We start from the raw sequence: 23804 nt of genomic DNA, 5'->3' as shown, positions 1-23804 counted from the left end.
GTGACGCGGTGATTGCACTTGTAATTATTGGAAGCATGGGAATTATTGGCATCTCAGCCTGGGCATTGTCCTATAGTACAAGTATTTCCTAAGGGAGAATCTTACTGCGAATGTGGCATTGTTTCCATATCCATCAATAATCCAGTAAAGTTAGAGGAGGACCACAATGTGACACCTGCAAGTAAAATACGATCTGAGACATGATATTGCAAAAACAAGGGTCAATCCCAGTCCTATTCTCTTATGTATGAAATGCACTTGAAATTGATATAGAAATTGAGATTTATACCTTAAACAGTAATCGTGGCATTTTTAGCTCAGCGCAAGCTCTACTCTATAAGTTATGGTGGCCCACTTCTATCCCGGTCCCGGCCCGCCCCCGGCACAAAAAGGCCCATTGGGCTTGATATAAAAAATATAGTCAGTATCGAATTTGAAATATGTGCTCTATCTTCGTATCATGCAAGAGACTGGTGTAACGGAGAAGCGACCGCCCCTGGTGGCTAACGAGGCTAATACTGAGAACAACACCTCTCAAACCAACCAGCCAGGCTCAGGAGTCGACTTGGAGGTCCAAACGGAAAATGGATCCTTACCTCCCTACAGCATTCTTTCAAATGGCGAAAAGGCTTTTGTGACTGCGGCGGGCTCATTTGCGGCCCTCATTTCACCACTTTCGAGCAGCATCTACCTACCGGCACTTGACTCTCTCTCCAGGGATATGAATGTCTCTGTTTCACTGATCTACCTAACTATCACCACATATTTGGTAATTCAAGTCAACACGTGCAACAATATTGTGACTGACCAATTATAGATTTTTCAAGGACTTGCACCCTCATTCATCGGCAGCTTTTCAGACATCCATGGTCGACGTCCCGCATACATCATCTCCTTTACAATATACCTTGGAGCCAATATTGGCCTTGCATTACAGAACAACTATGTCGCCCTGATGATTTTGCGTTGCGTCCAATCCTCGGGCAGTAGTGGGACTGTTGCATTAGGCAGCGCTGTCATGGCCGATCTTTCGACTCGTGCCGAGAGAGGAAAATATATTGGATACGCAGGCATTGGTATCGCGCTGGGACCGACACTGGGCCCTGTCATAGGCGGACTTTTGGATCATTATTTGGGATGGAGGTCGATCTTTTGGTTCCTGGTCATTATGTCGGGTGTTTGCTTTGTTGTGATTCTTATTGCTTTCCCCGAGACATGTCGAGCTGTCGTGGGAAATGGATCTGTACCACCGGCGTCGTGGAATCGCCCGTTTTGGGCGTTTTGTGTACGGCGCTCTCGATTTTGCGATGAACAGGGAACCGCCGACTACACCACCATTCAGCAACTGAAGCAGCGTCCCAACCCGATCTCGGCTCTTTTGCTAGCCACACAAAAAGAGACAGGGTTGGTCCTCATATACGGTGCACTATTATATGCAGGCTATATGGCCGTGATCAGCACCCTGTCGACTCAGTTGACCAGTCGTTTTGGATTCAACTCCATCCAAGTCGGATTGTGCTATCTTCCCATGGGCATGGGAAGTATCAGCTCTCGCTGGTTAGTTGGCCGATTGTTGGACTGGAACTTCCGCCGTGAAGCACGGCTTCAAGGCATGACTATCCAGAAAAATCGACAGCAGGAGATTGAAAACTTCAACATTGAACGGGCTCGACTAGCAATAACGATCCCATTAATATATTTTGCCAGTCTCTGCATTATAGCCTACGGCTGGGTGATGCAGTATCGAACTGCTCTACCTGGCCCTCTCGTGATGTTATTTTTCACTGGTCTCACGACTACAAGTGCATTCAACACACTGCATACGCTGGTTGTGGACATCCACTACCAAAGCGCGGCAACTGCTGCGGCAGCTAGTAATCTCTTTCGTTGCTTGCTGGGTGCTGGGGCAACAGCAGTGGCATCACCTCTCATCGGGGCAATCGGGATTGGGTGGACAGCAACGTTTATTGCTGGTCTTTGGGCGCTTGGAAGCTCTGCTTTGTGGATTGTTTTCCAGCAGGGATATTGTTGGAGACAGGAGCTTGCCAACAAGGAGCAGCGAAAGCTTGACCAATCCACCCCGTAAGTGGCTATCTCTTTTTTTACAATAGCAATAGATGTTAGATTGTGCCTGCAGAAGTGTATGACCCAAGTTAATCAAAGTCTCCAGGTAATGTTGATTAGAACCTCTTGTCTCCTGTAATGTTTTACTTGACCATATGTGGTACTTCATACATGTGCCTGTATGTGGCGATATAGGTTAGATTCCATTTTAGTTGTGTGGATGCCTGACTGTCAAGATGACATGCGACGGAGTTATCATATATGTATGACCGCTTCTTAGAGATATCGAAAAGCTCCAAGGTACATGAATCTAGAAGAAGCGCCCGGAGTGAAATGTTCAATAGACGCCGATACTCGGCGCCAAAATCTCTGCCAACGGTAAAGAAAACCAAACTAAAGCAATGATCAGAATGTAGGGAAAGGAAAAAACCGAAGATAAACAGGAGGATTAGATTTGCCCGGGATCCGATATGTGCCTGATCGACAATCAAAGAATTGCCTATATACACGATCAACACGACACTAAAAGCTTGATTGAGCTTGGCGGACTCCACTACTCGTTCGCCGCGCGATTCCGAAAAGTGCAATCTTGGAACCCCACAATGAAAGAGTTGACGACGCTAGCGCCGAGGATTACGCATGCCCCTGACGCTATATTTAAATCGCCATGTGTAGTTACGAAAATGGCTCTACCTGGGATTTTCTCGCCTATTTGATTCTTTTTTCTCTTCTTTTCTCGCTAGGCTTCTTGTTCACAATTGTCTTTTGTTTTACTCCTATGGACCTCGTCTGATTGGTCGACTACCTTTATATGGGTTATATATCATCTTCACAAAATGCATTGGTTTAGGGCTTTCTCTTGTCGGGGCTTTCTCGCCACTCTGCTACTGTCTAACGTGGCACATGCTATCAATTTCGACATCAGCGATGAACGTACGTTGGCCTGGGCATCTGCGGCGATATCATGCAAAGAGCGAGCTGACATTTCGATTTATTAGAGTCTATCAAAGATGCGGCGAGTACTTCGGTTTATTCCATGATGACCTGGTATTATGGCAATGAAACCGGTCAAATTCCCGGAGCATTTCCCGATAAATGGTGGGAGGGATCTGCTCTCTTCCTTGCACTCCTCCAATACTGGCACTTCACCGGCGACACTACCTATAACTCGGAACTTAGTATTGGTCTGCAATGGCAATCAGGCGATGGCGGAGACTATATGCCAAGCAACTACAGCTCTTACCTGGTGAGGCATCCTAGATCACTGAAGTGTTAAAAGTGTCTAATACGCTTTCAAGGGAAATGACGATCAAATGTTTTGGGGCCTTGCAGCTATGACAGCTGCCGAATACGGATTTCCGGACCGCTCAACTGGGTTCTCTTGGCTTTCACTAGCACAGGGTGTATTCAATACCCAGGTCAAAAGATGGGATACGTCCTCATGTGGGGGTGGCTTGCGCTGGCAAATTTGGCCATACCAGAGTGGCTACGGAATGAAAAATTCTATTTCCAATGGTGGCTTATTCCAATTATCTGCACGCTTAGCTCGATATACCGGGGATGCGATTTATCTCCAGTGGGCTAACAAGATTTGGGATTGGTCGGTCTCATCACCTCTCCTGAGTAACACGACATGGAATGTCGCCGATTCCACTAACGTCGACAATGATTGTGCAACCCAGGGCAATGCTCAGTGGACATATAACTACGGCACGTACTTAGCGGGCGCGGCCTATATGTATAACTATGTAAGAAATCTTTCTATCTATTGGAACCCATCCCCATGATCTTCTATCACCAGAGATTCGATATTCTTATCAAATCTTTTTTACTGATTCAAGCTTTTCCATAGACAAACGGAACCACACAAGATCAATGGCAGACCGCGGTCAATGGGCTTTTAAACAAAACCTTCGAAACATTCTTCCTCACAGGCAATATCATTGAAGACTTCAACTGCGAGCCCTCGGAGACCTGCAACGACAATGAAATTCTGTTCAAAGGACTCACCTCCTCGTGGCTAGCGTTGACTGCTGTGCTAGTCCCGTCAACGTTTGATAGTGTTTTAGCAAAGCTGCAAACCTCCGGTGCAGCCGCCGCCGCATCCTGCACTGGCCATAACAATGGTACCTGTGGTGTTAGGTGGTATAAGTCAGAATACGATGGTTGGCTTGGAATGGAAGAAGAAATCAGCGCCACGAACGTATTTCTCGCCAACATGATTAATTTCAATAAGACCGCCCCGGTCACTTCGACAACTGGCGGAAACAGCACCAGTAATCCTACGGCTGGTGAAGACGACAGTAATGCGTCGAGTGGAAAGATAACGGTCATTACAACGGGTGACCGGGCAGGTGCTGGCATACTTACAGCTGTCTTCGTGGCTGGTTGGATTGGCCTGATGGGCTTCATGGTAGTCGGTGGCTAATACTGCGGGCATATGTGCATCTATACTTGTGGAGTTCAGGCTACTCGGCGTTTAACGGATATACACTATGCTTTTCATTCAAGACTTGATCGTCCTATCATAGTGGATTAAAGCTCATTCACTGGAATCGCGGTTCACTGCAAGAAACAGCGCGACCAAATATAATTTCTTCTGTAACTCACAGAAGCTCACGGTTTGATCACGTATAGTCTCAACTTTGCATGCGTTAGAATTCGATAGGCTACTACAGAGGCAAGGTAAAAATAGGCCAACTACAATGCAATGATCGCAAAAGTGTTGTGTTCGACTGATGATACATGGCTTTATAGGAAGACATCGGATTGAATCTGGGATACCTTTGGGGATATTGGCTAGTTCCCATAGTGAGGAGGAGTGGCCAGCTTATCGGTTCTTCAGAGAATCACCTCCGAGGAAGGAGGATGAGAGTCCAAAAATGCATATAATGTTTAAAAAATCCAAGCAATGACGGGTAATAGAAGTCGCGATCTTCGGAATCAGGTGGCCACCGAGGAGATTCGGGTTTACCGTGACGGCCTCAGGTACCGTTCCGACGGGTCAGGAGCATAGGGGACTGGCGATATTTGATTTATGAAATCATCAAACAGAAATTCTCATGCATGGCAGTCATACAACCAAGTGCATGCTGCAAGGGGTGCGAAACAAGAAGATTTCAATTTATCCAATATATTGTAGAAGATGTCTCACAGGCATTGGTGCGATAAGCGACCTATACCAAAGCTCTGCTACACAAGTAAAAGTTATATGTACAGCAATCCCCCAAGGGATGCCTAATAGCCAACTTGGTCGGCGGACACGTCCTCAATGTGCTGGCGAGCCTGGTACTTGGCCTTCTCCCGGTCAATGAAATCCAGACCCCTGGACTCGACCTCGCGATCGATAAAGGCGCCGGCAAATCCAGCCATAATCTCCTTGGCTTTCTCGTGGCTCTGCGGCTGGCCTATAAGGAAAAAAAAAAGTCAGAATCCCGTCTCATGGGTCCTTGCACGGCCGCAGGATTCATATGCGTACCGTTTCTGTCGCAGTGCTCCTCGTAAGCCTTGGCTGCCTCGTAGCTTGCAGCACCGGCGATCAGCTCATGGACGAAGGAAGGATCGTGCTCCCGGGGCTCAGAGTTGTTCCACTGCTGGTGGTAGTCCTGCTGCGGGGAATCGTCTAGATAAAGTAGCCAAGCCTTTAGTGACAGTCTTGGCAAGGGATGATCGTAATGCAATGTACACCCAAAGGAATAAAACATAAATTCATCACTCACCACTGAACCAGCCCATTGTGAAGATATTGTAGAAGGTAGAAGTAGGTGGAAATAAGATGTAAACTTGATGGAAAAGGGGAAGAAGAAAAGGGAAGAAGAGGGGTACACAGGCATATATATTTCGCACGAATCGTCCAATTTGTCCTTAAGCGGGGTCTCAACTCACAGTGGGTCAGACAGGAGAGAAGGGCAAATGAAACACTTGAAATAGGGGCACTCAGTGATTGAGCCGGTCAAAAACACGTAAAAAACCGTGGAACTTCGTGGCTTGTCACTAATGTACTCTATCACTGACTTCGTTGATAAAAGCACCTCTGTTCTGAGTTGTAAGGAAAGGGAGTGGACCCCGCTGGAAGTGGCGGTGTCGAAGCGCAAAAATCAAGAATGAGAAACACGAAGGATGCCCATAGTATTCTACAGTACTTCAAACATGTTGACGGTAAGATGGCCACCTGATGTTGAGAGCCCATCGTACACCTATACATAACTTACCCAAATCTTCGTTATCATGATACGGCAAACATCTCACAACCGACCGCCGAGCGATACCATTGGTCAAGCTTGTGCTTACTTCCAAGGGGTTGAACTTTAATTATCGGAGGAAAGCATGCATGATGGGAACAGGACCCCAGAAAGGAGGTCTATCTCGAGGGCTGACGCTTCAAGCTGAGGATCTATGGCGGACGTTATGTGCATCCCAAGGCTGGCTACTGCCACCTAACCATAATGGGGTCTTGTAATCCCAATCCATGATTCACACGCCTCTAACGAGAAGCCTGTAAAGCTTTAAAACAATGGGCAACAGCATGATAAGCAACCCTGGTCTTCTTCGGTCTTCTCGGAAGACTCTCTTTTCTCAAAATTATACTCCATCGACTCTGTTAACAGATTGGGATCATCAAGGTAGCTATCCCGAAATAGGCCGATTGTACGAATCTCCAAGCCGAATTCACCATGTTGGTCCCCAAAGAAACTAATTAGTTAGCACCTATATCTTCCCAGCGAGATCTCCAAATCTCACCTTCTGGCCATGACCCGAAATCTCCTGATGCGTGACAAGTCCAAGGACCTCGCATCTTCCACCTGCCTCCCTCGATATGTTGCTCTCAGATCCTTCCAGTGTATGCGCACAGTTGTCCTAACAGAGCTGCCGCAAAAGTCATATTCCCAGACCAAAGCACTTTGTTCACGACCATCTCGTCTTTGCTCTGGGATTTCGTCTGTCAAGGAGAAGGTGTAGCGTTTCCGGTCCGATGGAACGACATCGAGTTCAATGCCATCATTTCCAGTGAGGTCCCAAATTTCGTCTTGTCCAACCGTGCGTTGAGAGGCAAATCCGGCACCGCGAAGGGTTTCGATGTCGAGGTTGCCGCGGAAGAAAACCCCATTTGTGGAAGGGACGAGTTCTGACACAGATGATCCGCCGCGAACGCGATCGTCAGAGTCGGTCCATCTATTGAGATCCCAGTTCGGACCGAAGAGAAGTTTGGTAGTATTCATAGTAGTATTGAGGGATTGAGTGATGGTGGGGAGAGAAACTGTCACGATCTGTACTGTATCCGGCCAATTGGAGATATCAATGACTCTGTATTGTATCACCCCTATTTCCTGCTATTTATGAGGCATTTCTAATTACATGACTAACCTCCGGATATACTGTATACCCGGAAGCCATTCGGGTCAACTGTAGACCCGGTTTCATGCAGTATTCGTAAGATATTTGCGACAGAAACTGAGACATCAAATCGAAAGCGGTATGACGTCGACTAAACAAACACAATCAAACATCCCCAACATCCTCAACGTCCTATTGTTTTGGTGAACGGAATGGTCCTTTTGATGTGGAGATAGCCATTTGTATTACCCGACTGAAGCCTTGCTTGATGTTAAAAAAGAAAATGCGGCGGGGTGACTGCCATAGAACCAAATTTGTGATCACACGAAGTACATCGTGCAGAAATTAGCGTGAGGGTATCTTCATTACTTGTAATATTTTCATTATCAAACATCATAGGACTTTTTTTCAACATCGTAGACTGACGAGCATGCCAGATTACTTCTTTCCCGTAGCCAGGGTCCGTAAACCCTGAACAGTACAGGGATAGGGATCATGATGACAGCGATGCACCCGAGCATAGTTCCAGCCCACTGCACCCCCAAATTCTGCATCATTTGTCTGGAGAATAGCGGAAAAGCGCACCCTATGGCCGACCGTAGAATTGTATTGGCGGCGATGGTGGATGCAGCTCTATTGGTTTAGTTAGTGAATATCCTATATGGCGATTGGGGCAATGATAACGGATCATACAGGGAAGGATAGCAGTCAACGATGTAGTTGAAGCATTGCAAGAAAATCAGAAAAATTCCCGCTCCGGTAAGAACTCCTGAACTCACAGGGGCAATCCAGTGAATCGAGGTTGTGTATCCGGTCCAGCCGAACCTATTGTGGGCGTCGAGTTAGTGATCAAGACATCCGTCTGCAACATTTCTAGGATAACTTACCAAAACATCCCACCAGCAAATGCAACAGCTCCCAAAATAGCTGAAGGGAGACGCCATTCAGGAATAGGTCTGTCACCATTGGCTGCCAGCTTTCTGGCATAAGATCCCTGTATTAAGAGAACGAAAATACCACCAAGAAGCTCCCCTAGGATAAGGCCAATAAATGCTAATCCACCGACACCCATATTCATGCCATATACCCCTTGGAAGACAACAGGGTATGCACCCAAAAGAGCATAGATGAGGCCATAGATGAATGAGATGTAGAGTGATATAAGAAGCAGAATGGGTTCCGTAATCAACATCACAATTGGTCTCGCGAAGTTGTTTCTAACAAGCTCTTTGAAATCCACCTCGACTTCGTCTTGCTTTGCGTGAATGCCCCAGTTGTGGGTCTGGCGGCGTAGGGTAGCCGCCTTACGCACAAGGATAACAGGTGCATAAGACTCATCGAGAAAGACGACGACTAAGCCAAAGCCTAGGAAGACCATAATTGCTGAGATGTACATTGTCCACCGCCATCCTAGAGAGCTCATTGCAATGAAGCCACCCACAAAAGGTGCTGCAAATGGCCCAATAAAGACTGCCATGCAGAAGATCGACATAACGACTCCCCGTTGAGCATTGTTAAACAAGTCTGCAAAAACCGCGGGAACGATCGAAATTGGACTAGCTGCGAAGAGACCAGCAAAGAACCGGCAGATCATAATGGTCTGGATGTCTTTGCCGACCGCACATGCTACCGTGAAGATGCCACAGCCAAAAAGTCCCACTGATAGTGGCCAGCGCCTCCCAATCAGTTCAGATGCTGGCGCCCAGATTGTAGGACCGGCAGCGAACCCGAGAACGTAAAGTGTTACTCCAAGAGAGCCAACCTCGGTGCTGGCGTGAAACTCTTGACTGATACCCGAGATAGCGGCCGAGAACACAGCGCTGGCAAATGAGCCGGCAAACGTACCGTAGCACAATATGCAAACCAGGGATATCCTATTCAATCGATCAGACAAGGCCTCTTCGTAAATAGCTGTGCACAATATAGGCACGTACCGTCTCAGCATAGACCAGTTATATGGGTGCAATGGATCATTCGCGCCATCAAATTCCACCACGTAGGCCTCGGAGTCTGGGAGTACTGGTGGGTATTCTTTGCTGGCGCCCATCGGTAGCCATTTTTCACGGGGGATCGGTCCTTTTGTGGAGCCAACGGTAGTCTTTTGTTGAAGTCGGTAGGTGTTGATACGGGTGAGTTCAAGAGAATCGATATGATCGACTGTGTCGTCAGAATCGCTGCGAGAGTCGTGGGTGAAATCGAGGCTTGGCTCATATCTCTCATGAGATGTATTGGCGTAATCCATTTTAGTACTTCACTGTCATAGTACAACTTGCGTGAAAGGAGGGCTCTGTTGGATAATACATGGTCCACAACGGAGGGGGCATGAAGTATCTATATGTCCCATGCTCCTAAGCCCCTCTCAGTGTTTCTTGCCCTTTTCTTTCCTCTTCTTCCTCGGAGCATTTCTGTTTGATCCACTATTTTTATCATAAAATGGGCCCTGGATCTTTCACACTGGCCACAACGAAGCAAGAAACTGCTATAAGAAGATCCATACCTTTCCGCTGTGGCTGCTAGTGAATGCCGAGATCCACTGTGCAGCCACAGTGCCCAGACATGGAAGTGAGCCGACCAGTTAGATGTCGTGTTTAACTCGGTTATGGTCGGGGATGTGGCTAGGGAACGTTACCGAGGAGAGCCGACCATACCCGTTATCAGACTTGTTTCAGGTCCGATCCCAAGACAGAGAAAATTTTTGTATTAATGTGCGTGCCGATGTCTGGGTGCCGGTTTTTTCTTCTGCCCGATATACAATGCGGAACCGATTGCATGCTTTGACGTATCTGTGCCGAATGTAAGCCGAGCGGACCTAACCGTTTCCGTCGCCCGTATAATTGCATGTGCGCCTGATCCTGAACATGACTGCGGGCCGAGTTGTTGGCAATGGACTTGGAAATTCCTTTGTACAATCAATCTGAAGGTGGCATTCAATTCATCGACCGATTTTCCTCTCGTAGATTCAATTCCTTTCCATATGCCTTTATTGGTACCTATCTGTCTATAATCCCTGCTATTGACTCACATTGGGAAGGCTCATTTAATTTTCCTCATCGAGTAGCGTTTCACAAAGATCTTTCAGCGTCCAGCCCGCCCATTCGAAGTCACTCTCCTCGAGATAGATTTGCCCACTCAACCGAACCCACCAAGACCCCTGGAAAGGAAAGACTGGCATGAATGTTTTGAATCTCCGAATCATGGTCTGCTGCATCCAATCTGTAACTGTGATACTCGGAGCTCCAGCCGTTCTGATCATACTCTCATCTCCAGAAGTAGGCTTTGTCAAAGGGAGGAGGATGTTAACCATACAGCACTCCGTCAAGCTGTGGGAAACATTGCCTAGGACCTTAGTCCCTAGGATTTCAGCGACTCTTTGGCCACCTTTGCGAGAAAGCTGAATACAATACTGCCGAATTTTGTCCTCCCCACCGCAAACTGTCTGTCTCCACTGAATGGCTTCAGGCACCGTCAGGAAAGAAACACTGTCAGTGGTTCCCACAAAATCAAAATTGGAGACGAAGTCTGTTGCCTTGACGCATGAGCTTCCTTGGGACCGTGCAATAAACCCGTGGCTCGTTGGCAGAATGCTTCGGATCATGGTTTGGTTGCGCTCAGGAACATAGAACACAGCACAACTGCGAGGAGTGAAAAGCCACTTATGACAGTTACTGACCAGGAAGTCTGGGTCTAATTTTGACAAATTAAGATCGATCTGTCCGATTCCATGTGCACCGTCGATCAAACTTAGTACTTCCTCTGCGCGACAGACCGCGGTGAGCTCGGCAAATGGGAGTCGGAGCCTGGGGTTTGAGGCAATAGTATCGAATATGGCAATACGCGGGTGGTTGCCTTCCAAGCGCGAAGACTTTACTGCTTCTTTGAAAGGTTATAACGATCTCAGAGTCGTCGACCGGGTATGTAAACCCAACCTGTCGGGTGCGGACCTTGTTGCCACTGGCCTCACAGACGTATTGTGCTGTTTTCGCACAAGCCCCATATATCACATCCAGCTGAAGGATCTCGTCTCTTCCGTCGCTATTCCATACTATGTTCCGCAGAACTGTGTTGACACCGGTGGTCGCATTCGGAACGAAAACGATTGTGGACTCAGGTACACCAAGAAAGCTGCTCATAGCAGCCCGAGAGTCGTCCAGAAGTTGAGGGAAGCGGTACTTGATAAAAGGACACGGAGTTGCCTCGCATTCCTCACGTAGCTCGTTTGCTCGGTTGCGAATCACGGTTGGCGATGCTCCAAAAGACCCTGGCACCATGAGCAGGTATGTGGGTATATAAAATGAAGGACTTACCATGATTCAGATTTCGATAACCCGGAGCGAACGAGAAATGCTGACGCATTTCGTGTCCGAATTTCAGCTCATCTTGGCAGAGGGACATCTCGAAAGATACGAGCTGGTATTCAGTCAGATACAGCGAGTCAAATAGGAAATGAAGCGTGACGACCAATTTCCTTTTCTTGCAACCCCCACTCGATCTTGACTCAAATACCACCAAAGAATACAACTCTAGCAAAGCCTAGAAGGCTTAGGCCTTGCAGTGGACTCCGGACATCCCTGCGATACAATCACTCTGCCGATCAACCACTGAAAGGGGGGAACTGGAGAGATATGACCCGCCAAGTGGATAGTTTTCCGACCTGAGAATTTCCCTTTCCAGAAAAATAACCCCAGACTAACCCTCGGCGTAGGAAGCGACTCGCCTGTCCCCCATGTTTACCCCACGCCTGTAGCAAGGCCTGTGCGTTTCTATACAAATGGGGATGCGGAAGCTCGTCCATTGTCACAGATACAAGGTTTACCATGGCAGCACAGGAAATGATAAATCAACAGGATATCGAGGTGGGCGATAAGGATTTCAGCTCTCAACGTTCTGGACCGGGAATGGAGAAGGGTGCAACAGCGCCAACGGAGGTTGGCACCCTACAACGACGACTGAAGTCTCGACATATTCAATTTCTTGCTCTATCCGGGGCTATTGGGACAGGGCTCTTTGTGGGTACAGGCCAGGTTCTTTCACTAGCTGGGCCATTGTCTATGGTGCTTGCCTATCTCATTACGGGCTTCAACCTTTACGCGGTCATTAACAGTATGGGTGAAATGGCGACTTGGCTCCCTCTTCCCGGTGCAGTCCCCGTATATGCATCTCGATTTGTTGATGAAGCCTTGGGGTTTACTTTGGGATGGAATTATTGGTACCAATTTGCTATTGGCGTTCCAATCGAGATCAGCGCAGCTGCCCTTGTCATCGACTACTGGCCCAGCTACATTTCTTCTGCAGTGTGGATCACTGTGCTTTATGTGGCTATCATTGCCGTTAATAGCCTCCCTGTTCGGGTATATGGTGAAGTGGAGTTTGTCCTTGGATCGATCAAACTTACCACCATTGTGGGATTGATGTTGCTCATGCTTATTATCACACTCGGTGGCGCACCAACGCATGACCGTATAGGTTTCCGCTACTGGGAAAGTCCGGGTCCAATGAATGAATACCTAGAAACTGGTTCATTAGGCCGTTTTCTAGCATTCTGGAAAGTTTTCATACAGGCTACATTTAGCTACGGCGGCAGCGAAATGGTTGTCGTCGCAGCGGGAGAGACTGAAAACCCTCGGCGCAACATTCCAAAGGCGGTCCGTCGTGTCTTCTGGCGCATTGCTATTTTCTATGTCGGAAGCGTCTTCTTAGTGGGTCTATGCGTCTCATCTAAAGATAATCGACTGCTCAACGCTATTGGCACGGGCGCTGCAGGCGTTGGGGCAAGCCCTTTCGTCATTGCTATCGAGAATGGGGGTATCTTGGTGCTCCCTTCAATCATCAACGCTGTTGTGCTCACTTCTGCGTTGTCCGCTGGTAATTCTTTCTTTTATGCGTCCACCCGAATACTTTACTCCACGGCACTGGATGGGAAGGCGCCTCGGTTCCTTCGATTCGAAAGATTCGGGGTTCCATACGCATGTGTTGCTGTCACTGCAGCACTGAGCTTGCTTGTCTATCTGAATGCCTCATCTAGCTCTGCCGAGGTGTTCTTTTGGATTAGCAATTTGAGCTCTGTCAGTACGCTGATTGTGTGGACCTCTATTGCCGTAACTTATATTCGCTTCCATCGAGGGCTGAAATACCATGGCATACCACGCTCCTCACTCCCTTTCCAGTCTCCTTTCCAACCTTTCATGGCCTATTTTGCCATGATATTCTCCTCCACTGTGGCATTTTTCAACGGCTTCGATGCATTCTTCCCTGGCCACTTCAGCGCGAAGAGCTTTATTCCCCCTTATATTGATATTCCCATCTTTGTCATGCTCTTTTTGGGATACAAATTCATCAAGAGAACAAGGATTGTTAGGATAGAAGACATGGACCTCCTATCTGGCAAGGAAGAGGCCGATGAGCTGGAATCAATGTGGGAAGAACCCAAGCCTCGCAATTTTCTCGGTAAGTTTACATTGAGAATTCTCTGCGACTGACCGAAACCTCTGACCTAAAATTTTGAAACAGAGCGGATGTGGTTTTGGATTGCATAAGCTAAACAGATCGGATGTAAGGAAGGGAATACATAATATCATATAGCACATTTTTGGAAAAGAACAGTGGCAAAATCCAACCTTATTAGCATCTTCTCCGTATTTATATCATGGCCCAGGATTCCCCAAGGAAGCTATTCGGACCCTTTCTCCATCTATCTAACCGTAATATGTAAGGCGTAGTAATTGTATTTCCCGCGCATTATTTGGTAAAACATGCATTACTTGGCAATGCTAATGCATATCTGGCTGTTGTTTCGTTGGGTGGAGGGCAAGCAAATAAGTTGGGCAGGTGGTGTTGTTGATATATGGTCTTTGTCCTCTTTGGTCTAGTCAATACTGATAATAAGAAGTAAAAGTCATATATATTGACTGAAATTAATTTCACACAGTCAGTATCAGGCGATAGAATGTCCAAGTAACGAGGCAAGAGCCATATAGCACCAAGGACACTCATGATTATCTCGAGAATTTAGTCCTCATTCCAACGAAAGGCTGCAGAGGCACTTTGCAATGTTCAGCTCATCAGGTTACTCGGCGAGCTTAGAAGCTGCAAGAAGCAAAATTGGCACGAAAATAGGTCCAATTTACGGCAGTCATATGTATATACATGTATCTCTCCGTTTTGGGTCATGTAATTTCTCTGGCACAACATTGCCAAACACTACTTTTCTATCTAATCCAAGTTGTGATAGCATGAAATTCGTATATTTATTGTCCCTCCTCGGAAGGCTTTACATCATACTCTACGTCTGTTCTAATAATATACTTAGCACCCTTCCTTACCCCCGTCCCTTCATGTAATAAGGCCCCGTTTGCCTCGCCGTGCGGGAATATGGCAACGGATCCCATCACAGGTCGTACGGGGTATGCGTTGAGTGTTCCCTCACGCGCGGCTGGCATGAAGAAGGTAGTCTCTCCGCCTTCGAACTCGTCGTTAAGATATAGCAAAAATGTATACATAGAACTCTGCTTTCGGTCTTCGGGCGACGAGTCGTACACGTATGTGTCGTCCGGGAGGATACCAGATGGTGGCCAAGCTCCGTCAATGTGGCACCGGTACTCGGCACCGGGGACATATCTGTATACCCGGAAGCGTCGATTGATGCCTCGTACTAAGCGGCCGTTAATCGAGGGCGGCACATAAGGGGAGATGCGGTCCCAAAGCATGTCGTGGAAAGTAGTGTCGATAATCCAGTAGAAGTTGTGAGCCAAGATGCTCACGTCGCCGTCTTCGCGCAAAGGCGCATCGGGTAGGAAATTGACGGACTCGCCAGCTGCAATGATCGCCTTACACTCCGTGGGGGAGAGGACATCCATAGCCAGGCCGAGGCCAGGAACGGCAGGATGCGGGTGGTATGTTATAGAGGGACCCACGGGAGCCAACGGGATAGCATTAGGTTCTGTTGTATAGAGGATTGCAGGATGGTGGTTCGGAGGTTTGCGAAGTGTGCCAGGAATATGTTCGATGACGCGGAGAGCGGTCGGAGATTTCGGGGCCTCGGCTAGGATAGATTTGTCGAGAACTGAGGCGTAGACCTGTAGTGGTGCGGTCGACGGCCGGAGGTCCCAAATAGAGTGAAAGGCAATCGGGGAGGGTGAGCTGGAGGCGTTCGAGCTGGTGTCGATCGGTGTACTAACGCGCAGTATGGCATCAAGAACGCCGAGTAGTTCCATGTCTCTTGCGCTACGGCTAGGGGGATTATAATCGCGTGCTTTCGGCTGTGTTGAGAGCCCGCTCACAACGTCCAGATCTCGTACCCAGCGACACAAGGCTCCGATCTTAGGCTTTTCACCCCTAATTCTCATTTCGGCAAGCAAAATTTTGGCCTCCATGTATTTCTCGTCGGCCAGGGCACCGGTTATACGTGCTGTGAGGTTTGCACCCTCTATCAAGCAATCAGTTACAGCCATCGATTAGAGACAGAAAGATAGCGCACCAGCTGTATTAAGACCGGTAGTGCAAGCCTGACGAAAGTCATAGACAGCAACTCGAAGATCTTTGCAAGCCTTTGACTTGGTCAGGGTAGGGTATTCTGCGAGGGCCGTGAGTGTCTCGATGGTGATGTCGAGATCCTCGTCTGAGACGACTGTTTTAAGGTGTTTGGGCTCGAGGGTTGCGCCATCAGGAGGGGGGGTCAAGGTGGAGACAGGCTTGTGCAATTTTTGTGGAAGGTCGACTTGTGCATTGCGCTTACGCTTCGCAGCTTTAGACTTAGCCATTGTGTCTGATGGTTGATAGTTGATGCAGGTGGGGATTGAGGGTTTTCGCGAATCGCGCCGGAAAATCAAAATTGCGGTCATTCGGTGTTTGCCACCAGGACTCGACGGCTTTTGTTCTATGAAGTTTGTCAACTTCTATTAATCACTCTGTCCCAAGAATAATTCACTAATTGATATTTTACAAGGTGTCGATCTACTATGAGTGGAAACTAGTTTATTATATATTATAAGCAAGGCCCGTGAATGGGCATCTTCTTTGGACTATGTACTTTTGTTGTATGTATCCTATTCAATCGAGAGTCAATGAGAGCTTTACTTTCCATACTTTATAAGCCTGCTACTTATTCATAATGATTTGCGACCTTCAGACCCTTGAACTCAAACGATGTGTTCTCCCTCTTGTCGATCACCTTCTTATAGTGCACATCCCGAACCCGAGCGCGTACATATTCCGTTCCTGTGGCAGCATGTTTGTTCGGGTCTTTGTCGTCTTCGGTAAGTAGGCCAAGGCGATCCAGCACGGGCGAGGGTACTGTCTTCATTATCGTATGATCCCCGGGTCGACAGAAATAGAGCAACCCAAGACGAGGAATGTTGATCTGATCCCTAGGAGGTGTGACCACACGATGGATCGTGGATTTCAAAAATCCTTTTGCTCTGAGTTAGCGAGACACTCTTTTGAAAATCGATTAGACACTTACCATTGGTAAGGAAGGATAAAGTGTCGGCAACATTGCATGTAATCCCACCCTCAACAGGCTTCACGTATTTCCATACCCCTTCTGTCGTTCGGATCTGCAAGCCAGCAACATGCTGCGAGAACAATAGGGTCAGGCTACCAAAGTCGGTGTGGCCGCCCTTGGTATAGGACTGGGCTTTGTCCCATTCTTCCTGAGTCCGGGTGTTATAGATCATGTATCGCAAGTGATCATCGGATCGCTTGTCATAGCCATGGGCATTGACCAAGTAGTCTTCTGGTAGTTCCAGAATAATTGCCATCAAGACAAATAACTTTCGAATGACTTGATGAAAAAGGTCTCGATGAAACCTGGCAATCTCATCATAGTTTTGACGAACGATCCTGTGTCTCGGAATGTCCTCCCATTCGGGGATCGCTTTAGGAATATTGAGCTGAACGAGTTAGCTATGTTCAACCCGTACCTTAGACAATGATGAATATACCATTTCGACGTTATCCTTTACTCCGGTATCTCCAATCCATCTTTCATTCTCACGGTAGCCGAAATACTCGCCCTCGGCAAAGTTGCAGGCGAAGCTTCGCTTCTCTTCCAGCGGCTCTTGGAAGAAGGCATTACCGATGCTGAATTGGCGCATGACGCGTTCATCCTCAATTCCATGTCCAACAACTACCCAAAAGCCGACTTGTGTAACGGCGTCGTACAGTTGCTTTGCGAGCTCTTGCTTCCTGCCGGGCTCGTCGAAGCGAGATAGATCGATTTCAACCAGTGGAGCCCAATCAATGTTCTCTCTCGTATGCGCAGGACGGCTCCATGGTTTAATTGTCACTTTTTCGGAAGAAAATTGCTCTTTTATAGCGGACGGAGCCATCTTTGCTTGAATATAGACCGCGACAGTGATTTGACTAGAAATATATATATGAATGCAACATGCTTTGATTCGTTTATTTATTTATGTAACCTGAGAGCTGTCAATGTGTCCAATATGTACGTATGGTTTTCCATATCCAATTTCCATTTTCTAAATTCTAGCACCAGCGGGGTCTCGGGTCATATCATCTTTCCTCCCGATTGCGTTATGCGCTAAGAAAACCTGCCGATCAAGTAAGAATCAAGTAGGGATTAAGTGGCGTTGGATTGCAGAACTCAAACGGGACTTATTTGTGGTCAAACTCTAGCAAAAAGACCATGATTGGATTGTTTTTGTTCGGCTGCGGCTTTTCGTGGACATAACTATACCTGAGCTTTGATGAAATACTGGTCCAATTCATCTGCCGCGCACACAAGCTAGGATAAGCAATGATAGTAATGTAGGTAGCAAGAACTCAATTAATTGTCCGCAGCTTCTTCTAGATTTGGCATGCCGCAATACCAAGGATAAATGAGCAAGAAATGCTCAATTGAATGAATAAGTTGATGTCCTCGAGATAGGCGCAATAGGGGAGCGCATGCCGTGATCGAAACTATCATGACACAAGCTTATGCCAGCACCCCTGTCACCAAGGCCTCGAATACTTAAGGAATGTCTGGTTAAATAGAGATATAGAATGAGATTGGAGCTATTCAGTTCAATTTTGCATTCTACGGAAGAGAAAAATGGCACCTGGAAAGGGCGGCGAACAGGTAAATAGCACCAGCATTAATTCACTTCGACCCAATGAACTCGATTTCGAAAATGCGGGCATCAAACGTCATGCTGAGCTCGAAAAAAGAGTAATGCGAAAAATAGACTTCTGGCTCGTTGGATTTTACTCATTCGTATACATCTTTCGAGTCATCGACTCGAGCAACTACTCCAACGCTGCCATCATCAACCTTGAAGCCGGAACGGGGATCAAAAAAGAGCTTGGTTTCACCCCTTCGCAATGGGCCTGGACCCAATCCATCTTCTCATACAGCTACCTCGTATTCGAACCAACCAATACAATCCTCCTCAAAAGCTTCAAGCCGTCGCGATGGATGTTCGTCCTTATTATGTCCTGGGGAATTTGCGCATGCTCAGCTGGTGCTGCGCAGAATTTCCCGGGAATGATGTGCGTGCGATTCGCAATTGGAATTGCTGAAGCAGGCTTTTACCCTGCTGTACTTTACCACATGGCCTTCTGGTACAAGCCGTCCGAGATGCCATGGAGAATCGCCCTCTTTTATTCTCTGGGTCAATTAGCCGGGGCCTTGAGTGGACTTCTTGCATACGCCATCAGCTTTATGGATGGGGCCGGTGGGCTTTCGGGCTGGCGGTGGTTGTTCATTTTAGAGGGACTTCCTGCTATCCTGCTATCAGTTGTGGCACTGCTAGGCCTTCCAGACTACCCCGAGACCGCTCGCATGTTAACAGAGGAGGAGCGCGAGTTTCTCAAAGACCGTCTGTCTTCTTCGGCGCCTTCTGGTAAAGATAAAAGTTGGGACTGGGACGCCATTAAGGTGCTTTTCTCGAGCCCTACGGTCTACACATTTACGCTCTACTGGATAGGACATGGAATAGGCGGGTTCGGGGTGAACTATGCTTTGCCTACAGTTATTTATGAGCTCGGCTTTACTTCGACAGCTTTATCGCAGTTGATGAATATTGTGAGTTGAGTCACCATTTAATGACTACCGCACTACGCGATCTGTGAAAGATTGCTAACCGATACTTCACAAACAGCCTCCCTACGTGGCGTGCTTTTTATTTCTGAACACCGTCGGGCATGTGCTACACAAGGGATGGATCAGACCCTGGACCACTGCTGTCGCGAGTACGTATTATCCTTCTTCTTAAGCACATATGAAACGGTGTTCCAGTATCCTGGACTAATGACATAAACAGTTGAAAGCACAACAATCGTTTGCTATATCATCCTGATCACGGTCCGAAACTCAGTCGTCAAGTATCTTGCCTTGATTGTAGCCACCGCCTGCGCTGGATCTGCATACCCCGTCATCTGGCCAGAACGGATTCGCGCGCTCGAAGGGACGGTGGCTGCGGGTATTGGTATTGGGCTTACAAATGCCATGGCGCAGTTCAGCGGGATAGCTGGGCCGCATATATACGACACGGTCTTTGGACCAACGTATCGAGTGTCGTACGTAATCTGCCTTTGTTTCCTTTGTGCGGCCATCACGGGGATCCTGTCTTCTTGGTGGCTTGTTTGGCGTGCAGATAGAAAGAAAGGTCTACTATTCAGCGTTGAACGTGAAGATGCAGCATAATACTCCACCAGTGATGATGTGTCTCTTTGAGTTTACGTCACGTCTCAGAAGTCTGGGGACATATCAGGCTATATCACTTTTGAAATCATCTTACACCTCTTCTACGCGTCTATCTACCATTTTCTCCAAATCATTTGTAACCCACTTTTTAAACTAGAAAAGTAGGACAAGAAGGCTTCCGCAAATAGGTGGTAACTTAGGGCTCATTTAATTAAGGGCGTCCCTCCAATCCTGAAGTAGGCTTGGTAGGTATACAACATTTGGACTTTATAGACGAGCTTTCCAAGCCTGTTTTGCCAACATAAAGACAGATCAACTAGAGTTAAAGACATAGTAAAAGGTTGTGCGATATACAAAACTTCACGAGTTCGCAAGCATGTATTAACCAAAGCCCACATAGCCATCGAAGCTACAATAGGAGTTTCTTTTCCAGACAACCTCACTTTTGCTTGCCGTCAAGGTCTGTAAAGAGCTCATAACCAAAGTCTTTGCTCGAGTCATTGAAACGTAACTTCTTGTCGATGTGATCGATCTTTTGGATATCTGTCGGGTCAAGCTCGAAGGCGATATCGAAGTTCTGCATGATTCGCTCTGGAGACTTTGATTTAGGAATGACGGAACGCCCATGTGCGATACCCCAAGCTGCAACCTTTATTAGCTTGGATAACCATCGAGAAGTAGCATATAATATACCTAAGGCGACTTGGTTTGAAGTCTTTCCATACTTCTTCCCAATTTCGACCAATGTCTTATCATTGACCAGCTGACCATGTTTCTCGCGAGATCCATAGATCTCATTCTGATTTCCAAACGGCGAATACTGCGTCACATGAATGTCCTGCTCACGGTGGAACTGATAAAAGTCCTCCTGCTGGAGCCACGGGTGCAGCTCCATCTGATGTACGGCTGGTTTAATGGTCGCATTCGCAAGGAGGCGCTCGACTTCCTTTCGGGAGAAGTTGGAAATTCCGATAGCCTTAGCTTTACCGGATTTTACTAAGCCTTCCATAGCTTTGTAAGTCTTGATCGGTCAGTAATAAATCTCGCTGTGGGATTAAAATTGGATGGAAATACATCGACATAATCAATATCATCAGTTATCAGATTCCCGTCTTTGTCGGACGGGAACAGATCATCTCCACGTTTGAAGGCAACAGGCCAATGCATCAAGAAGAGATCAAGGTAGTCTAGACCCAGGTCATCCAGACTCATCTGCAATGCTTGTGCTACATCATCTGGATGGTGTTTGTTGTTCCACAGCTTGCTCGTAACAAAGATCTCACTCCGGGGTACACCGCTTTGCTTTATGGCTTTGCCGACAGCGGGCTCGGTACCATAGCTATAGGTGTCAACCTCGGCAATTCTCCCAAGTTTGTTCAAGTACTTACCACCTTGCTGTGTCAATGTGGCGATATCCTGCCTGAAGAGCTACAAGAACTGCTGCCTCCTGGGCAGCCTCATCCTGCCAAGTTCCCAGACCTATAGCAGGGATCTTAGCACCGGTGGCAAGCTTGAAGGTTTTTTGAGCGTTAGAGGCCATTGTGATATTTGCGATAGAAAGTACGTAAAGTCAAGCCGAGGAAGGATACGCCACACCCGTCCATTCTAATATACAAAAGTTTCTCCAGATACCAAGAAATGCTGCTGATGTTTTAATGACGTTTCCGACCACTATGGCGGAGTGCAGTAGAATTGACAAACCGGTTCTTGGGTATCTATGTTGGAAAACCAGATTTGGCACGGAAATGTCACTTAGGTGAGTTATCGATAGGCTGACGTCACATCGCCACACTCGAATACCTTGGAATCTAATGCGATTGCCGCTTAATAACATTTTGCGAAAACTGTAGAAAAATTTCACTTTCGCTTGGCCAGTCCGACAAACCCTAAAAGCATCTCCTGTCCCCCGCCGAAGGCACCAAAGAACCCAGAGACCGGATTGGAGGGCCCTCCCCTCCTAATGCGCTAAGAGCTACGATCCTACCATAATCAACGAAGCAAGCTTTACCTCCGTGAGATGCAGAGAGCTAATCCAGCCGGCGTCACTTGAGGGTATTGCTGAGCACCTCGAAACCGGCTTTTATCGAGCTTTCCATAGTTCGTTTTGAACGAAGCTAACAATGCACCAAACTTCCTGTGAACCTGAGACCCCCCTTTATAATCTTGAAATCTAAGCACACTTTTGCCGTGATCGAGACCGACCTTGTGCGACTATGAGCCCAGATTAAATCGATCGGTCGAGTCGTGGAGTCACGTCGCTATTCTCGATAGCATGAAAGTTGGAACTAACGAAAGTTACGTATATTTTTGGTTATGAATTGAAGCATATCCCAAAATAAAGGGGTGTAAGTGTAACAAAGATCATGTAGCTTCACTTTGATATGCATCGCCGTCAAATATAAATAATAGACATGTGCCTGTAGTACTATCCACCTTCGCACTATACACTTCCCAAATACACAAATGTATTCAAAGCCAATTGACCTTGTACTGAAAGGGACGACGAAGATCTCTATGAGATACCATCAGGACGATAATCGACCCCATGCAACCACCATACTCCAACTCCGATCAACGGCTCGGTAAGGTCCCATCATTGATCTTCACACAAAATGAGATCAGAGACTACTCACATGATATTGATGAGGATAAGGATGAAGTACGGCTACGTCTATCACCACTTGACGGAAGCACTCGAAAGCTACAGCGGTGAATTCTATTAATGTTGCGGCCGATCTCAAAGACTAGCAGTAAAGGCTTCTCCCCACTGTAGACGAGACTCTGCGCAAATAGCTGAGACACAAAAATGCACCACTCCCATTTCCGTGACTTAGGGGGAAATGATCTGTCCACAGGGATATATCCGTGTCTTCCATTTGCTGTGGCCAGCAAGGATGGGTGGTTTCTATGCAGAGGATTTCTTGGCGGTCTTTGCTGCAACGCCCGATGATGTCAACGCAACAGATGTCCATACGGAATTGGCAAGTTGGCTTTCCTAACCTTGGATTGATAATACAAAGCAGCTGTGAAAACACTGATTTTCATTTTGGATACTGACAGAAATCTTTTGGTCGCGGTTGATTTGAGGGGTGGAAAGGTCAGGGATCTTAGCCACCTCTTAGATAATTGTTGCGGTAAAAACAAGACAGCCTAAAACCAACAAACTACCAATCCTAATCTAATTCAACTTCTTGTCTCCAACCTTAATAGGGCGTCCTTGTCGACTTTGGTATCGCAGATATCCATATGCACCGCCGGCGATGATTGCAATGACAATAATATTACCTTTCGAAGTGTTAGCGCTTTAAGGCTTTAGATCGCTGAAAGGAAACAAAGCTTACTAGCAATAAACTTGCCTAAGCCACCTGCAGCTTCAAATATATTTCCTACAGCACGCAGCGCCATCCTGAGGGTGCCGATGAAAGAGTTGACAATAGCTATGAGCAGCCCAGAGGTCACATCGAAGGCGTTGTGAAACACGGAGACTATCACTTCAAGTACCGAGGCGACAAGGTCCTTGATGGAAGTGATGATTGATGACATTGATGCTGGAAGTGAACGGTATTATAGTGGGATGGGGTAATATAAATGGTATCGTTGCGCAGTTACGATGAAAGGAAAATGCGTGTGGGGGGAGGCGATCTTTAGTTATAAGCAGTTCTTCACCCTGTAATCATGCCCCCGTCGAACACGAAATGCATACCGTGTTTAATTCAAGTTTCTTACCCGGCTAGACCAATAATCTTGCTTTTTTTTTCGCCGC

The 23804-nt window shown here is 47.2% G+C and overlaps 11 protein-coding genes across 11 annotated transcripts; 4 read left to right on the top strand and 7 right to left on the bottom strand.

The window, feature by feature from the left end:
* Window positions 1-460: 460 nt before the first annotated feature.
* PENARI_c003G00804 (uncharacterized protein) lies at window positions 461-2086 on the top strand (the record flags this gene model as incomplete). The annotated part of the gene is made up of 2 exons (XM_022628050.1): window positions 461-769; window positions 818-2086. The coding sequence occupies 2 exons, from the start codon at window positions 461-463 to the stop codon at window positions 2084-2086; spliced, it is 1578 nt and encodes a 525-aa protein (XP_022491820.1).
* Window positions 2087-2900: 814 nt separating this feature from the next.
* On the top strand, window positions 2901-4492 carry PENARI_c003G04757 (glycoside hydrolase family 76 protein; the record flags this gene model as incomplete). Its single annotated transcript, XM_022628331.1, has 4 exons — window positions 2901-2997; window positions 3063-3310; window positions 3363-3812; window positions 3917-4492. The coding sequence occupies 4 exons, from the start codon at window positions 2901-2903 to the stop codon at window positions 4490-4492; spliced, it is 1371 nt and encodes a 456-aa protein (XP_022491402.1).
* An 809-nt stretch (window positions 4493-5301) lies between these two features.
* Window positions 5302-5799, bottom strand: PENARI_c003G03099 (DUF3759 domain-containing protein; the record flags this gene model as incomplete). The annotated part of the gene is made up of 3 exons (XM_022628209.1): window positions 5302-5471; window positions 5543-5686; window positions 5784-5799. 3 exons carry the CDS (start codon window positions 5797-5799, stop codon window positions 5302-5304), a joined length of 330 nt encoding a protein of 109 aa, XP_022491319.1.
* A 933-nt stretch (window positions 5800-6732) lies between these two features.
* Window positions 6733-9640, bottom strand: PENARI_c003G04148 (uncharacterized protein; the record flags this gene model as incomplete). Its single annotated transcript, XM_022628282.1, has 7 exons — window positions 6733-6756; window positions 6805-6828; window positions 6915-7236; window positions 7984-8031; window positions 8092-8223; window positions 8286-9272; window positions 9333-9640. The coding sequence occupies 7 exons, from the start codon at window positions 9638-9640 to the stop codon at window positions 6733-6735; spliced, it is 1845 nt and encodes a 614-aa protein (XP_022491660.1).
* Window positions 9641-10435: 795 nt separating this feature from the next.
* Window positions 10436-11790, bottom strand: PENARI_c003G09498 (uncharacterized protein; the record flags this gene model as incomplete). Its single annotated transcript, XM_022628665.1, has 3 exons — window positions 10436-11260; window positions 11325-11656; window positions 11703-11790. The coding sequence occupies 3 exons, from the start codon at window positions 11788-11790 to the stop codon at window positions 10436-10438; spliced, it is 1245 nt and encodes a 414-aa protein (XP_022491979.1).
* Window positions 11791-12212: 422 nt separating this feature from the next.
* PENARI_c003G01685 (uncharacterized protein) lies at window positions 12213-13931 on the top strand (the record flags this gene model as incomplete). The annotated part of the gene is made up of 2 exons (XM_022628115.1): window positions 12213-13842; window positions 13906-13931. 2 exons carry the CDS (start codon window positions 12213-12215, stop codon window positions 13929-13931), a joined length of 1656 nt encoding a protein of 551 aa, XP_022491995.1.
* Window positions 13932-14642: 711 nt separating this feature from the next.
* On the bottom strand, window positions 14643-16154 carry PENARI_c003G05927 (prolyl hydroxylase family protein; the record flags this gene model as incomplete). Its single annotated transcript, XM_022628413.1, has 2 exons — window positions 14643-15820; window positions 15872-16154. 2 exons carry the CDS (start codon window positions 16152-16154, stop codon window positions 14643-14645), a joined length of 1461 nt encoding a protein of 486 aa, XP_022492135.1.
* A 341-nt stretch (window positions 16155-16495) lies between these two features.
* Window positions 16496-17723, bottom strand: PENARI_c003G11312 (uncharacterized protein; the record flags this gene model as incomplete). Its single annotated transcript, XM_022628788.1, has 3 exons — window positions 16496-16803; window positions 16856-17285; window positions 17337-17723. 3 exons carry the CDS (start codon window positions 17721-17723, stop codon window positions 16496-16498), a joined length of 1125 nt encoding a protein of 374 aa, XP_022491575.1.
* Window positions 17724-18448: 725 nt separating this feature from the next.
* PENARI_c003G05305 (uncharacterized protein) lies at window positions 18449-20022 on the top strand (the record flags this gene model as incomplete). The annotated part of the gene is made up of 4 exons (XM_022628367.1): window positions 18449-19420; window positions 19497-19587; window positions 19659-19918; window positions 20017-20022. 4 exons carry the CDS (start codon window positions 18449-18451, stop codon window positions 20020-20022), a joined length of 1329 nt encoding a protein of 442 aa, XP_022491443.1.
* Window positions 20023-20480: 458 nt separating this feature from the next.
* Window positions 20481-21581, bottom strand: PENARI_c003G01337 (aldo/keto reductase; the record flags this gene model as incomplete). The annotated part of the gene is made up of 4 exons (XM_022628091.1): window positions 20481-20683; window positions 20735-21062; window positions 21116-21380; window positions 21430-21581. 4 exons carry the CDS (start codon window positions 21579-21581, stop codon window positions 20481-20483), a joined length of 948 nt encoding a protein of 315 aa, XP_022491881.1.
* A 1638-nt stretch (window positions 21582-23219) lies between these two features.
* Window positions 23220-23584, bottom strand: PENARI_c003G08920 (uncharacterized protein; the record flags this gene model as incomplete). The annotated part of the gene is made up of 2 exons (XM_022628620.1): window positions 23220-23326; window positions 23383-23584. The coding sequence occupies 2 exons, from the start codon at window positions 23582-23584 to the stop codon at window positions 23220-23222; spliced, it is 309 nt and encodes a 102-aa protein (XP_022491824.1).
* Window positions 23585-23804: the final 220 nt, after the last annotated feature.

Source organism: Penicillium arizonense, assembly GCF_001773325.1.
Source record: "Penicillium arizonense strain CBS 141311 chromosome Unknown PENARI_contig003, whole genome shotgun sequence".
Lineage (NCBI taxonomy): Eukaryota > Fungi > Ascomycota > Eurotiomycetes > Eurotiales > Aspergillaceae > Penicillium > Penicillium arizonense.
The sequence above is the reverse complement of the archived record's forward strand: the minus strand, read 5'-3'. Positions and strand labels throughout refer to the sequence as shown.